General features: G+C 47.5%; 1 protein-coding gene across 1 annotated transcript in view; it reads left to right on the forward strand.

Moving 5' to 3' along the window:
- The window catches only part of CASQ2 (calsequestrin 2), a 71,956-nt gene that overhangs the window by 53,152 nt on the left and 2,592 nt on the right, over positions 1-16,212 (forward strand). The window contains exons 8-9 of the mRNA XM_007454782.1: positions 4,070-4,124; positions 15,234-15,334. Coding sequence (XP_007454844.1) covers positions 4,070-4,124; positions 15,234-15,334 — 156 coding nt within the window. The remainder of the gene's footprint in view (positions 1-4,069; positions 4,125-15,233; positions 15,335-16,212) is intronic.

Below are 16,212 nucleotides of genomic sequence, written 5' to 3' on the forward strand. Positions count from 1 at the left end.
TTTTTTGCGCTACGCGGGCCTCTCACTGTTGTGGCCTCTCCCGTTGCGGAGCACAGGCTCCGGACGCGCAGGCTCAGCGGCCACGGCTCACGGGCCCAGCCGCTCCGCGGCACGTGGGATCTTCCCGGACCGGGGCACGAACCCGCGTCTCCTGCATCGGCAGGCGGACTCTCCCAACCACTGCCACCAGGGAAGCCCCAGACAGCTATTTATTTATTTATTTAGAATATTCAAAGAATGTCAAGGTAGAGCAGGGCGGTCCAGACCCAATGCTGACCTGTCCTTCCTCTTTGAGACTCCATCTGCCCACCAGCTCTCCATCCTAGCAAGTGGTCAGCCAGAGTCCTTAGCAAAAGCCCACAGAAATGAGGGTCAGCAGTTCTTTCTGAAAGAATCTTCCCTTGGTTGCAATAGGCAAGTAATTCCCAGAGGGGGGCAGAGACCTCCTCCAGATGAGCCCCTGCGCCATTTCACTGCCCCTTAGTTAGGGAGTCTGACAGTTTTAACTATCAGCCCTTTCTTTTTTTCCTTTGCATCTCTTCATTCAACATGAGAGCAAACATTCAGCCAAGACTGGAAAGAAACAGAGTTAAATATGAACAATGGTAATTTATCTGATTGGTGGGTAATTGATGTTTCATTTCTCCTTGGTATCTCTAATATTTGCTAATTTTCTTCAAGCGGTATGTGAGATTTTTATCACTATATTCTTTTTTTTTAAGTCAATAAACATTAGGAAGAACCTATTACATTGTGCTAAGTACGGAGGTTATAAAAATAAGCCTTGCTGTCCTGTCCTTAGGAATTCAAGGTTAAGTAGATGAAACGGTTGCAATAATACAACACCAGCCCAGTATGCTTGCTGCTATGACAAAGGGACATACAAAGTGCTAGGGAATCTAGAGTAAGGTATTCACCAAAGTAACTCCCAAATTTCCACTTCTTTGGGGGATCTGGTGCTCAGACACTTTGTATAAAAGCCCCTGCTTGGCCTCTTTCGACTTAAGTAAGAGCCACTGACCAGAGTTTGCAACATCTTCTGCAAAGCCTGTGGAGAGACAATAGATTTACGGAGCCCATTCTGCTGTTGTTCATAAGGTCAGGGAGGAAAATCTTTCCTCTACCCTCTTAGGTTCATTTCTTAGGGCCTACAAATTAACCTGACAAAAGACAGATTGGCAAGAGGAAAAAAAAAACAACAACACAGATTTAATTAGCTATTTATGCATGCGAGCTCACAAACATGATTCAAGGAGGGGCTTATATACCATCTTAATGGGGAATGGGGTGGGTAGGGGCAGAGGAGCACTTCTGGGAGAACGAAATGACTTTTTGAAAAGATAAATGGGCCCTTAGGAGAAGAGATGGCAGATATGATAGTTTTGTGATAATGTCTATCTGAGAAAAGAAAATTAGAGTGATGACAAGTTCTTTGGGGAGGCTCTACTTTTAGGCGGATAAAAGATTTCAGGAATTCAAATGCCTTCAGCCAAAATAGTTTTTATGCCACAGTGGCTTATTCTGGACCCCTTCAGTGAGAAAGGAGCATGGGCTTTGGGGCCAGACAGGACTGGCTTCAATCCCAGTTATGTCACGTACCATCTCATGCCTTAAGGTAAGTCACTTAATTCTTGAAACATTGAATAGGAATAAGACTTTGATTTGAGATTTAGAAACAATGTATTTACAAAGTACTGATACAGAGGGTGGCAAATAGTATTGTCTCCATTTTCATCATCATTATCATTTTAAGCCATAATGCCTTCCCTCAGAGAGCTTACCATCTGGTTGAGAAGAGATTCGTGCACTTAAAAAGGTTATTTCCGGGCTTCCCTGGTGGCGCAGTGGTTGAGAGTCTGCCTGCCGATGCAGGGGACACGGGTTCGTGCCCCAGTCCGGGAAGATCCCACATGCCGCGGAACGGCTGGGCCTGTGAGCCATGGCCACTGAGCCTGCACGTCCGGAGCCTCTGCTCCACAACGGGAGAGGTCACAACAGTGAGAGGCATGCGCATCACAAAAAAAAAAAAAAAAAAAAAAAAAAAAAAAAAAAAAAAAAAAAAAGGTTATTTCCAAGGCAAGGCGATGACTAAATGGGTGATCTGGGCAGCAAAGGCTGTGGGGTTCAGAGAAAGCCCCTGGGGTGTTCTCAGGCCCGTGGATGGTCAGCTCGGCTCTTCCTCCCCCCATGCACATTGGATTCTCATTGAGTAACCCTGACTTACTGGCTTGTCCATGGATTCTTGCTCTGTGAGTTTATTACTGAAAATACTGAAAACACCTGGCACTGAGCAGCGCCTGCCTCTTTGCAGGTGTTCAATACAGGTTTGTGGGCTGAATCTTTGAGACCCACAAAGAGAGAGGCTCTTTCTTTGGGTTACATATGGCTCTCCATCCAGGGACCACCTCAGGCCTGGGGAGTGACAGCTGTATTATAAGCAGCCTCTTAGCAAACGAATATGGATTCTTAATTCTAAAACCAATTTCCAAATGCATTCTAGAAGGGCACACAGAAATGAACAGAATTAACACTGCTTACTTCCAACTGATGGCAGGAGACAGAGACACGGGGCAGCCTAATGAGAACTGATCAGGATATTCTGTCTGGCGATAATAGCAAATGTAAAATAGTGAAACCTCAGACTCCCCTTCTGCTTGCTGTCAGATTTGTGTAATAAACCTGCACTCATGCACGCGCGCAGGCACACACACACACGTTATCTGTAAAATTCAATTCCCCAGAGAGTCTGACCGTGGCAGTGCCTACTCTCTTGTTTTTAATAATAATATTTTCCATTTAATCTCTCTTAGACTATTTGGAGGTTTTTGTCCATTCCAAACTCAAAGGGGAAAAAATTAGCATTTAGATAGGATTGCACCAGCATTAAAATCAATTGAAATGGAAACAGAGATCATGGGAGGGTTGAGATGCCTGGAGTTTTGTTTTTTTTTTCCCTAGGATGATTCTGATATGACACATTCAGGGCATCCAGTGAATCCCTCTGCTGGTGTCAGTGATAATCATATTCACTTGGGTTTGTCCCCGGTGCCTCGTTCTCACACAACTTCCTCTCCAGGTCTACTGAGGATCACATTTCCCAAAGAGGGGACCCTCCAAGCTCCCACTTCTCCTTCTGCAGGAATAATCAGTGCAGAGGAGACACAAGGCACATATATATGGTCCTTTCTGCCCAGGACATAGAAACATGGAATGCCACTTGCTTGTCCATGGATTTGAAATACTCTCTCTAGATTCTTTACCTCGTCCCAGCCTTCACATCCACACACACTTTTACTGTCACACCCTCAACCTTCCCTAACTCCAAATTCCAGACTCTCCCTGTAGCCTCCCACTTTCATGACATGTTTTAGAGGCCTATCCTGCTTTGGCAAGCTTGGGTTCCAGAGCAGAAAGGACCCCAAGGAAACAACCTGGAGGTCACAGTCAGCAAGGCGTCCCCTACTGACCACACAGGTTCTGCTTCTTCAATAAGAGATGTCTTAACAGGGAAGCACTACACTTGCATACGATCCTCACGTGACCAAAACAGACCCACATCCTAATTTACCGCAGAGTCCTGTCTGCTGCCTGTTTGGGGACAGCTTCAGGATCTGTCAGCAGCATTCGGAAGTTTCCATAATCTGGTATATCGCTGATTATATTTGCTGGCGGTGAATTCTTGAGAACACAGACGGACGTGCGCACTCACTGAGCGGTGTCCAGAATGCTTGTTGCCTTCAGAGCTCCTGATAAACCAGACTCACATTCTTCCTAATTTTGCCTTTTACTGCTGCTCTCCTGGACCCACCAGACCACCGGGGTGAGGCCCCTTTAGTGCTAATGTCTGTGTGCAGTTGGTGTTTTCCTGTCTTGCAAACCCACTGATCAAACTCCACACATTCCTCCCAGGGGCTCATCAGTATTCCTGTCCTGAATGCATGCCCTGCTCGGCTCTTCTGTGCCCCTGCGTCCACCCCCCTCCACCAGCTCCCATGTCCATTCCCGTCTCTGAGTCTGTCCTTGGTACCTCTCTACCCAGGAGAGTAACTTTGATTCTTTTCTCCCATAGGAAGATGATTTGAACGGGATCCACATTGTGGCCTTTGCGGAGAGGAGTGATCCAGGTAGGAAGCCCCCTGTCTGCTCCTGTGCACCTTAAGCCTGACTGACCTTTCACCTTTGTCAGCCCTCACCCTCTCTTCTGTCACTTCCGGTTTTTTGCAGCCGCAAGGTATCGGGCGCCCCCTGGTGGTCGCCTGTTAGGGACGACTCCACTTTCAAATGTGCACACAGCTAACAGAACGTTGAACCTCATTCTGCCTACCTGTCCAACTAGGAGGAAGCACCAAGTACTGAGGTTGAGGATATTAAAACGTCATAGCTTTAAGGATGTGTGTGTGTGTGTGTGTGTGTGTGTGTGTGTGTGTGTGTGTAAACGTCTGTTCACATTTAAAGTTCATTTACCAATGTTGTGACCTAGCCTATGTGAATCACAACCCTACCTTAAAATAACAATCATGTACCCTTCGGTCTGAAAAATATTGTCTGTACTTAGGAAACTTCATAGAAAATATTCCCCCAAATAATGAGAACTGGGCAAAACGAGCATCTTAGTTCTAAAGTACAAAATGACCCTATAAATGGATGTGTAATTTTGTTTTGTTTTGGAACTTTTTCCTGGTTTCACTCTTTTTAACACCAGTGGAAAGTGAAGTGCAGGAAAAATTAATTTTGCAGGTGGTAAAATGCCGGGTCCCTTCAGCAGTGCTCTGTGAATAAAGGGTCCCCAAAGGGAGGTGTCAGTGGTGATTCTGAAGTGTGTTTTGGAAGACCTGGGACAATCCAGAATGCAACCAGAGAAGGCAGGAAACTTCCTTTAGGCTTTGGACTATGAGGTGCCTGGGCAGGGATTCCCAACCTGATAGTGCCACAAAGCCACCTGGGGCTGACTGAAACAGGACCTTCAGACACCTGTCAGTTCTCGGGGCTCTGAGGCAAGTGCTAATGCACCATGGGGTTGGGAACCACTGTTCCAGGTAAGATACAATTGTGTCGTATTTTCCTAGGACCTCAGCCTCTTATACATTCATAGGGACAGATGAGGAAACAGGGTCAGAGAAGTTCAACAAACTGCCCAAGAGGGCACAATGAGCTAGAGGGAGGCCATGAAGGAGGGACAGATTTTCTCATTCATCAATATATACCTGGTTCTTGCCCATGCCTTGACACATAGTAAGTGCTCGATAAATGCCTGCGGGCAGATGATTGGATAGGCAGCTGACTGAGACTGAGCCCAGTTCTTCACTGTCTGACCAGTAGTTTTTTGGGTTTTGTTTTGTTTTTTGGTAACACACTATCAGCCTCCATAGTTTCTTACAGGCTGAAACCCAAGTGTTTTATCGTGCAATTTTTAAAATTGAGATACAACCCACATACCATAAGATTCACCTTTTTAAAGTGTGCAATTCAGCAGTTTCCGTATGTTCAGAAAATTGTGCAAACATCACCACTCTCTAATTCCAGAACATTTTCATCACCTCAGGAAAATCCCATACCCATTAACAGCCTTTCCTATTCCCTTCTCCCCCACCCCCGGGCAACCACTTAATGTACTTTCTGTCGCTATGGATTTGACTGTTCTGGATATCTCATATAAATGGAACCATGTAATATGTGGCCTTTTGTGCTTGGCATCTTTCACTCAGCATAATGTTTTCAGTATTCATCTGTATGTAGTATGTATCAATAGTTCATTCCTTTTTAGGGCCAAATAATATTCCATTGTATGAAAAACAAATTTATGCTGCAAATTATCTGAAAGCTTCCTTCCCCCTTTTTTTCAGTAATTTTTTCGAATGTCCATTGATATCCCAGTTTTCCTATCATTGACTTGCAGATTTGGAAAAACTCTTCAAGAAAATCTAGTCTGCGTCCAAAAAAAAAATATACCAGTATTCTTCCAGCTTTTTTCCACAGATTGTGGCCACCCCTCAGCCCCTGGAGAAGAAAATAGCAAAGAAAGCCAGTTGCCCAAGGTTTACAAGCTATAATCAAACAGAATGGGATCCCCTGGTGTTGTGTGAACAGAGATGAGATCGCCATCCGCAGCAGCCTGCCGGCTAGACTCCAGGGGGCTTCGTCCCCCGCCCTCTCCCCCCTCCCCTCCCCCTTCCAGGATTACGGGGAGGCCTGTCTGGCTTTCTGGAACAATGGAACAAAGAGGCCTCCGAGAGGTTGCAGGAACCTGTTTGACGGAGATTGCTGCTGTAATGAATCAAGCTCCAGAGACTACCTCCACCTCCTCCCTGCACAAACACCCCTGGCCCCGAAGCTGTGTCTTGCCCCAAAGGAGCCCAAGCTGGGGCTTGTTACTGGGAAGCTGGAAGAAATGCGCTGGGGGTGGGGGGAGGGGGAGGAGCTCACAGCATCTTTCCTTGGCGGGGGCGGGGTGGGGGGGGGGGGGTGCCTGGCCTGCTCAGGGCTGGGAAAGGGAAAGGCTTTTCCGTGAAAGTCCCTGAGTCTGCGACTAGTCAGTCATTACTCTCAGGTCACTGATGTGTAACCGGGCCAGAGGGGCCTGGCTGCAGGACTAGGAATTTCATTCCTACCCAGACAGTAGTTCCTCCTATACCTTGGTTTTGCTAACAAGCTACAAGTGGCCCCACTGTGCCAACCAAATCCCTCGCCAAAGAAAACGGGTCATACATCCGGGAAAATAATACAGCTCTCCTTAAAGAGCTAACAGTCTGGAGGAACTGTGCTGTGAGCTTTATGGAGGTGCTCCTATTTGGTCCCTAAAGCCACCCTGTGGTATATGCATAATAATTATCATCCCAGCGTCAGATGAGAAAAGTGATTCTTAAGGGTTAAACGACTTGCCCAAATCACTCGATGTATCCAAGCCAAGATTCAAATTCTGTCAGGCTTTCTTGACCTCTGAATTCATTCTGATTCTGAGGAAGGTGATGATGATGGTGACTTACTGTATGCTTAGGTGACATAGCAACCCCATGTGGGAGGTGCTACTTTTATTCCCACTTTACAACTGATGAAGCTGAGGCCCAGAGCAGCTGACTTGCTGGGAAGCCGTGGAGCTGGAATTAAGCTCAGCGCTGTCTGGCTCCCCAGCCGCACCCTGAACCACAAGGCCTTGCCTTGTGTCTGCCGGCCCTTCGGAGTTACTACCCCTGAGGACGTCTGAGTGACCATTTAGCCCGCCCTCCTTCCTCTCTGCTGTCCTTTACCAGCCCCTGCACCTCCAACGTTTGAAAGACCCAGAGACGTTCAACGACGCGCTTGAGATCACACGGTTAGAGGCACAGCGGACACAGGAGCTCAGATTTCTGGTTGGCTCCTCTGGTCACTGTCCATCTGACCTCACTACCGTCTCCAGGACTCCCCAGCCAGCTGCAGGCTCTGGGCATGCGCAAAGCCGCTGCAAGGAATGGGGGCGGAGGGAGCCGAGAGAGCGGAGCCATCTGGAAGCGTGAGCGCCCGATCAATGAAGCAAAGTCAAACTTCCTCCCCACCGATGTTTCCAAATTTGGAATCTACGATTTTTCAGCAGCAGCAATAACAAAGGTCTGAGTGACCCGGGTCTCCCAGGGACTCTCACAGCGGTTCTGACATTCGCAGCCGAGAGCTTGTGTTCAGGGATTGCAGTGACTGCTCTCCGGCCCTGAGCGTAATCGCTAGGTCTCTTCTGCGGTGAGCTCTCATCCCCGTTGCCCCTGCAGGCGGGCCTGGCTGGGAAGGACATTTCCGGCTCTCTGGTCTTGCCCGGTGCCCTGTGGTGAGGCCCGGCTTCCTCTTTCACAGCCTCCTCTCAGCTCCTGTGCTCAGAATGCCGCCGGAGCTACTGTTTGACAGGTTTGAAAATGAACTAGTCTCTCCGGCCGCCCCCAGATGTGTCTGCATCAGGCTGACATCTTCTTTAGAACAGTCGATGAATGGTTCACAAAGTGGCGTTTCTACGTGAGCGCATGCTGGATGGATATCCTCCAAGGGCACTGGCAGTATTAGCACTAACAAGCTGGAAATGCGCGAACCGGCTGCCGTCCGCGCCTGTGGAACTCAACCAGTGAGGGGCCCCGAATCAAAGTCTCCAAGCCCTGTTCTAACCGAGTTTCAACAGCCTCGGTTTCTTGGAAAATGTTTTTGACACTTGTTGCCTCAAATAGGCAACTGCTTAACTGAGCTTCCAAATTTAAATTTGATTTGTCAAACTTAAAATTTGGTTCTTGCTAAATGCTAATCTTAAATGCTAATGCTAATCTTAATCTTCACAGCAGCCCTATTGTATGCAGTAGGTACTGTCACTATCATCTTCCCCGATATGCAGATAGGGAAACAAAGGAATGGAGAAGTTAAGCAGCATCCCCAGGTCACGTGACTAATCAGTGGTAGAACTGGGATTCCAGCCCAGGCAGTCCAGCCCCAAGCCCAAGCTCTATAACTACCACCTACGCTCCTCTGTATTGCAAAGCTGTACCGCTGGACTTTTCCACCGATGATGGGCCCCGAGTGCTAGGAGACAGCAGAGAAGGAGGGTTGTAGTAAGGAGTGTCAGGGTGTTCTGATGTCGCAGGTGCCATCTCGGGACCATGGGGCCCACACAGTGTCCCCCTGTTCTAAGCGGATGTCTCACTCTAACAGGTGACTGGGTGACTCGCCTTGTCTGGGAGGTGCTCTCAACCTTGTCCTCCCTAGGCTCCCAAAGGGCCCAGCTTCAGATGCCATGCCGCAGCTTTCTGAGACTTCCACACTTACTGACTGGGCCTTTCTGCGAGGGGACCTCTCAGGTGACTGCCCTCCACACCTGTGTGTCCCAGCACCTGGCCCTGGGTCTAATACACGTGGGCACTCAGAACATACCCGCCCGATGAAAAAATGAATCCCTCCCATTAACACTTGAAATGAATGAAATGTTGATGGAGTGGGAAAGAAAGACAAAATCTTTGCAGTTTCTTCTGCAAATGCCACACATGATAACAGCGGTATCATTATTATCAGTGAGCCCCCAAGGTAATAAGGGAGCTGTTTTCTCCACCTTCGGACGATGAGATGGAAGCCCCAGAGAGGTTAAGAGACCTGTGCAGGGTCTTCAAACTCCAGACACAACCTCCAAGCTGCGTGATGCCTGCTTATCTGTGTCGTCTGCTCTAGAAGCAATAGCCACAGGATTGGGCCAAACAGCCCGGCTTCCCAAGCCTAGCCCTGTCTCCAGGGGCGAGACCCCGGGTCCCATAACTGCACATGGTGTGGCGGCAGGGAGGGTCTTTCAGTGCCTTTATGGAATGAGCACCGCCAGTCCCCGAGGTTGGGTCCAGAGGATGGTGTGAGAGCCGGGTGGGCAGCACGCTGAGGGCCTGGGCCGGCCTGGGCCTGTTACTTTGGGGCCACTGCTTGGTCTGAGACATACGTGTCTCTGCCAGACACGGCCTTCGTTCCTGACATGGCTGCGACTGGCCTGGAACTGGTTCCCCAGGGCTTGTGCAGCCTCATTCCCACCAGGCTCTCTCTGCCTGGAAAGGAGAGCATAATCACCGGCTTCCCCTCCCACAGGATGTGATTCCCAGAGGTCTCTGTCTCGCCGTGGGAAACCTGGCCCATCCTGAGCCCTCGACCCCAGGTCGTGGGATCTCAGGGTCCAGGCCTGTGTGGCAGGGACAGAGTCACAGCTTTCACAGCACCGGGCCCCTCTTCTTTAGTTAGGGCCACCTCTGAGATTCCAGGCGCACTCAGGGAAATCGCTGAGACAGCCAACCAAACAGGCTGTAGCTGGGGAGTGTGTGGCTTAGCGGCAGGTTAGAAGGAGGGGAAGGGACCCTGACTACTCCGGGGGAGGGCAGGGGCTGTCTCCCCATGCCCCTGCCCATGCTTCCCTCACACTGAAGCTTTCACACTGGGCACTGGGATCTCAAGCACAAATTCGAGCAAGAAGATGCAGCAGTTTTGGTAGGCATGTGGAGGTCACAGATGGATTGTGGAAACGGCTCTCGACCTGCAGACCAAAGACCTGAGTTAGAATCCTGGCTCTGCCACTTGCTGGCGTGTGATGCTGGGCAAGTCAGGTACTCTCCCTGTGTCTCAACTTCATCCTCTTTAAAGTGGAGATAAAAACGTCTTCCTAACCTCTATCAGGACTAGATGTGAAGATTAAATACAAAAGGACTCAGTGGCCAGTAGCCAGTAAATGCTCAAGAAATACTCATAAAGTCAAAGTTGGGCTACATGATCGCAGACTTCCTGCATGTAAAGAACAATGTCCTGTGCTCATAAAGGAACGACTCTTGTCTGTCTGGGTTATTGACTCGACAGTGGACCTTTAGGGAGGTCCGAGGGGCTCAGGCCTGGAAACATTCAAGAGAGAAGACAGACAAATGTTCTGGGTGGGGCTATACACCTGCCTGAATCTGTGGGATGTTTGGGAGTCCCTTCTGGCTTTGAAAATGGCTGCTTCTCTAACTAATGACTGCAGAGAATTGTCCTCTAGTTTCAATGGTGAAATAACTGCTAGCCTACGAATTTCAAAATAATATTTCCTCTTTTTTCTTAACCTACCTCTGAAAAAAATTATGGGCTATTCCTTTTGAGAGCTACATGGCCACAATCTTTAAAGGCCTCTTAGCTGGGTATATCACTGATAAAGGAAACAGTCGTTAATTTCAAACTCATTCATTCATTCATATAATTGCAACTGTGAAGTGTCTTCTGCTTCACATTGAATTACAAAAGCGAAATGTGGCTTCCTACACCTGCCTTCCTGGTCAAAAAGGGAGGGTCCACAGTGGACGTGTCCCTTTTCCAGCTCACCTGTTTTACAAAGAAATAGTTACTGTCCCTAAGAGGAAACTGAACTTCTAACTTAAAATGTTAGCGACTGAATCCATGTGAGGCCAGTGTGATTGCCTTAATTCCGCTTTCCCAGATGAATGAGAATCCATTCCAACAGGTCTATATTCAAGGCTGGGGAATAATGGGGAGAAAGGTATGGGGCTTGTGAACCTTGGATCAGGAATATCCAAATTAGCTTAATGACTTTAAAACAAAGTAATTAAACCGTGCTTTAACCACGTACCGAGGCGAGGTACTCATAGTCATACCGCCTGGTACAGCCACCCCTGCAGACTTCAGTCACTGAGTCAGCAACAGGGGCTGGAAGGAATAGCTCCATGATACACCACCTCCTAGTGTAACTGCCTGGGAGTATGTCTTCTCTGACACACGGGGCCGAGACTGTGTCTAACCGCCCCCTTGTGCCCAGATCGTTGCACTTAAGACATATGCATTGAACGAAGAGATGAGTGGCCAGGTTCCTTGTATTCAAGCAGAAGAATGTCAGAGCATTTCAGAAGAATAATGGCTAAACCTTACTATGTGCCAGGCACCATCTAAGTGCCATAGAGACACTAACACATTTAACTAACAGTCATTCTATGAAATAGGTACTATTATTATCATCCCCGTTTTACAGTTGAGAAACCAAGACATTAAATAACTTGCCCTAAGTCACACTCTAAACGGCAGACCCAGGATTTGGACTGTTTGCCCCAAGTGTCCTTGTGTTTAAACATCATGCTGGGCTCCCTCCCTAAAGAACAGGTTCCGTTCTGTTCTTGGAAATATTCAGGGATGCAGAAGGATTATGCCCATTATAAAATCTATCATCCTGAACACCGAAAAGCTGCCCTTGACTCCGGAAGAAACTTCCCCAGCTTTTGTCAACTCAATTATTAATTTATTCTGGGCATGTCTTTTGAGCTTTGCTCCTCCATAGACACAAAGAACATCCTCCTCACGAAAACTTTTTGTATTCTTGAAAGCAGGCATTAAGCCACAATTTTGACTTCTCTTGTTTATGTAAAAACTCCAGTCCATTTGATTTTTCTTGCAGGACCCAGTTTTTGTGCCTTCAATCTTTCTCCTTTTATCTCCAAACCTGCTCTAAAACATAGAAACGATCCCCGTATGCACATTCTTATTCATAGATCCCGTTACGTGGGTTTTGCCGTCAGAAAACCACAGCGCCACCTTGTGTGTTCGGCTTCCGTTCAGATCTTCTCCCTCTACAACACTGTGCCTAGACAGTGTCCGCCTTCCCTGTATGTGAGTTAGTCTTTTGCACTTCAGTTTTACTTTCTACCTGAATTCGGGTCTGTGTGGTTGAGCTCCATCCTCTTTGTGCATTTCTGATTTGTCACATGTGATTCTCGTCTTCCAGAGCACTGGCAACGTCACCTTATTTATTGCCATTCATCCCTTCTCGGCTGATGGAAGCAGTCACTGAAGCTGTCGAGGAGAAATCCCCTGTTGCAGTCTGTGTATAATGATACTTAAATCCACAGATAACCCAGGTGGCACCATAGTCCCTGTCCTGTGACACGGCGACACACCCAGAGAAGGAAGATCCATAGTGTCCAAGTAGCAGCAGCCAGTGGCACTCTGGAGGGACTTGACTTTCTCGGCCACACATCAGGCAGCAAGAAGAGTATCCCTACCTCCACCCCCATCTCCACCCCAACCCCTACAGTAATAGATAATGGGCGCTGAAACACAAGGCCCCATCCATCTCAAGTGTCTGTCATACAATCTAGTTTGTCATGTAGTTCAGAGCATAGTTGGAAAAATCACCTAGGCCACCCGGATCTCTGCTGGAGAGGGCTGCAGGCCATAACGACCCTCTCCTCTACTAGCAGGGTAGCTCTGCCTTCCAGGTAACAAGGCCCGAGGGGGCCTAGTCGGAATCTTCAGTGTGATTTAGCTACAGTTAAAAAGACTCTACAGCCACTCAAAGCAGAGCTCCTAAGAAGAGTGTGCATTTTGCCTAGAATATGTTAAATATGAGGAAGTGCAGAGGCCCCAGGTAGCCAAACAAAGGCTAGGGTGCCTGGAGAGAGGAGAGGTGTGTTCAACAGAGGCCACAGAGAGGGGCTTAGAATGGCTGGGGCCCCTATCAAAAGAAGGAAGCTTTTACAAAGAAAGAGCAGTTGCCGTACTGAATTTCTAAGTAGTGGGTGAGTTAGTTGCTTGTATAGAAGGTAAATTTCAGGCCGCAAATTCATCTATGCAAGAGATACAACTTTATTTTCTAGAACTGAACCTAAATTTTACCACTGGATGGTGGAAACTGGGTCTGACAATGAATGGTCTCCCCTCCCCCACCCACCGTCCCTGGGGATCCGGCGTCTTGCTGGTTCTCAGGTATGATGTGTGAAGTGTGCATCTGGTCAGAGTTATCATCATCACCTATCCATGCTGGCATCTGCAGAGAAGTCTGTCGTTCTGTCTGGACTCTAGCTTTATGCCAGGGTCACCACTGGCCCCCTTCATCCCAACCCCTGGACTTCGTCAGATCTGCCCCCTCCACTAGCCTCGTCCGTGTTCCTCAAAACCACAGAGAACTCAGTGGGGCCTCCTCACACTCTTCTCTGCCCCAGTGTTCCTGCACCAGAGGATTCGCCAAGAGAATCTGAGGTCTTTCCATTTCCATGAGTTTTAAAACAAAGCACGAATCCCCTATACTCTGGGACTCCCTGAAACTGTGGAGTTTCTCTACATGGACACATGGGCTTGCTTTCACGCACCTGCACATGTACACACAAACACATACACACAGGCACAGAGCTTATTCTCAGGGACTTGCCAGAATCTAAACTCTGTTTCTAGCTGGGAGTGGGGCAGAGACGCTGAGGGTTTAGGCTATCCTTTCTCTTACTAAACATTCTTCCAAAATTTTTGTCTATGATATAAAGTTCATCTTTCTCATTTCTTCAAGATTTAGGCTTTCTGTGCTCTTGAAGCTATGAGTTTGTCTTTTGAGGCTTGTCTCTGCTTTTCTTATGAATCATCCCTCCCCTGGGGGGCAATGAATGCTTCGAATTGAATAAAGGGATGGCAGAGCATGCAGAGAAATGGTGACGAGGGGAGGGAACCCTATTTACTATCTCAAAGCTTTGAAACCCAACTGTCAGTCAGAAGCCCACTTAGTCTGAAGGTTATAGGAACTCCAGGTTGTAGAAAACTAAGGATCCAGGCTAAACATTCTTGCTCCATAGAGCAAATGCTATGGGGCACTCTTAGGGATAGTATCAGTAAATTATCAGTTTTAAGAGATGGCACAGAGCACTGAGGGCCAGACAGGAGTTTCTCTGTTCTGTGGTTGCACTTGCTGACACAAGGCTGGTCAATTTTCACATGCAATTTAGCAAATGGAACTTAGCTTTCAGTTACAACCAGACACTTCCCTGTGACACTTTCAATTTCTTCATTCAAAATGTTTATTGTTTCCTTTTTTTTTTAATTTTAATTTTTTATTTTTTTAACATCTTTATTGGGGTATAATTGCTTTACAATAGTGTGTTAGCTTCTGCTTTATAACAAAGTAAATCAGTTATACATATACATATGTTCCCATATCTCTTCCCTCTAGCGTCTCCCTCCCTCCCACCCTCCCTATCCCACTCCTCCAGGCAGTCACAAAGATAACCCTGTGCTATGTGGCTGCTTCCCACTAGCTATCTACCTTACATTTGGTAGTGTATATATGTCCATGCCTCTCTCTCGCTTTGTCACAGCTTACCCTTCCCCCTCCCCATATCCTCAAGTCCATTCTCCAGTAGGTCTGTGTCTTTATTCCTGTCTTACCCCTAGGTTCTTCATGACATTTTTTTTTCTTAAATTCCATATATATGTGTTAGCATACGGTATTTGTCTTTTTCTTTCTGACTTACTTCACTCTGTATGACAGACTCTAGGTCTATCCACCTCATCACAAATAGCTCAATTTCGTTTCTTTTTATGGCTGAGTAATATCCCATTGTATATATGTGCCACATCTTCTTTATCCATTCATCCGATGATGGGCACTTAGGTTGTTTCCATCTCCGGGCTATTGTAAATAGAGCTGCAGTGAACATTTTGGTACATGACTCTTTTTGAATTATGGTTTTCTCGGGGTATATGCCCAGTAGTGGGATTGCTGGGTCATACGGTAGTTCTATTTGTAGTTTTTTAAGGAACCTCCATACTGTTCTCCATATGTTTATTGTTTCCTTTGAATAAGCTGCTTTGTGGCTGAAGTTCTCATCTGACTCATTTTATAGAATAATCCTATAATTGAGGGTATGCACCAAATGGCCTAAGAAACGCTTGTGGAAAAAGGGCACTCTGCTCTCCACATTAGAAGCCATATATGCGCAGGGCTTACTCAACCTTCTTGAATCCTGCTTCAGATGGCTATGAGTTCCTGGAGATCCTGAAGCAGGTTGCTCGGGACAACACGGACAACCCTGACCTGAGCATTGTATGGATCGACCCAGATGACTTTCCTCTGGTGAGTGGCTCAGACTGGGGCCCCGTCCTTGGCCAGCCTTCACAGCCTCGTGGTTGTGTTTAGTGTGAGACCTGGATGCACGAAGGAGGATGAAATGGGGGGGGGGGCACTTGCAGAAGCTCAGTGGCTGTCCCCACCTACTGTGGGAGATCTTAACCGCTGGGGCAACATTGAACTTAGGGCCTGGTGCCTACCTGACATGGTTAGACTTATTGTTCTCACCCCCTAGAGGCCAGAAGTCCTTCTGCAGGGCCCACTCAAGGGTGTTGGGTGAAATTCTTCTGCCAGCAGCTCCATAGCTGCCCTTCACCCCACCACCACACCACCCCTTGCTATAAACTCTTTCATTTTCTGGGTGGGGACCATCACTGTGAGGCAACCTGAGTTACTAAGTAATAAATGTTCAGAGATGAACATTTTGCATAGAGTTAAGAACACCTCTGCTGGAAATTCCCTGGCAGTCCAGCGGTTAGGACTCTGCACCTCCTCTACAGGGTACATGGGTTCAATCCCTGGTTGGGGAACTAAGACCCCGCAAGCCTCGCAGCCAAGGGAAAAAAAAAAAAAAAACCCTCAGGGAGGGCAGAGACCTTGCCTGTCTTGTTCAGCATGTTCTCCCAGGTCCTTAAAGCCCAAACTCTTGCTGGGTCAGTGATCAATGGCCAGAAAGCCTTGATTATGCTTTGTTTTAAAGAGAATAAACAGAATTTGTACAATACATGAGCCCAGTGGTAATGATAGTGAGGGTAGCTAATATACTATCTGCCTAGAACTATGGTAAATTCTTTCCATGCATCATCTCATCCAATCCTCTCAACAACCCTGTGAAGTACAGACTATTATAATCCCTATCTTTTTTTTTTTTTTTTTTTTTTCCG

This window comes from Lipotes vexillifer, unplaced genomic scaffold (genome assembly GCF_000442215.2).
Source record: "Lipotes vexillifer unplaced genomic scaffold, Lipotes_vexillifer_v1.1 scaffold998, whole genome shotgun sequence".
In the NCBI taxonomy this organism is placed as follows: Eukaryota; Metazoa; Chordata; class Mammalia; order Artiodactyla; family Lipotidae; genus Lipotes; species Lipotes vexillifer.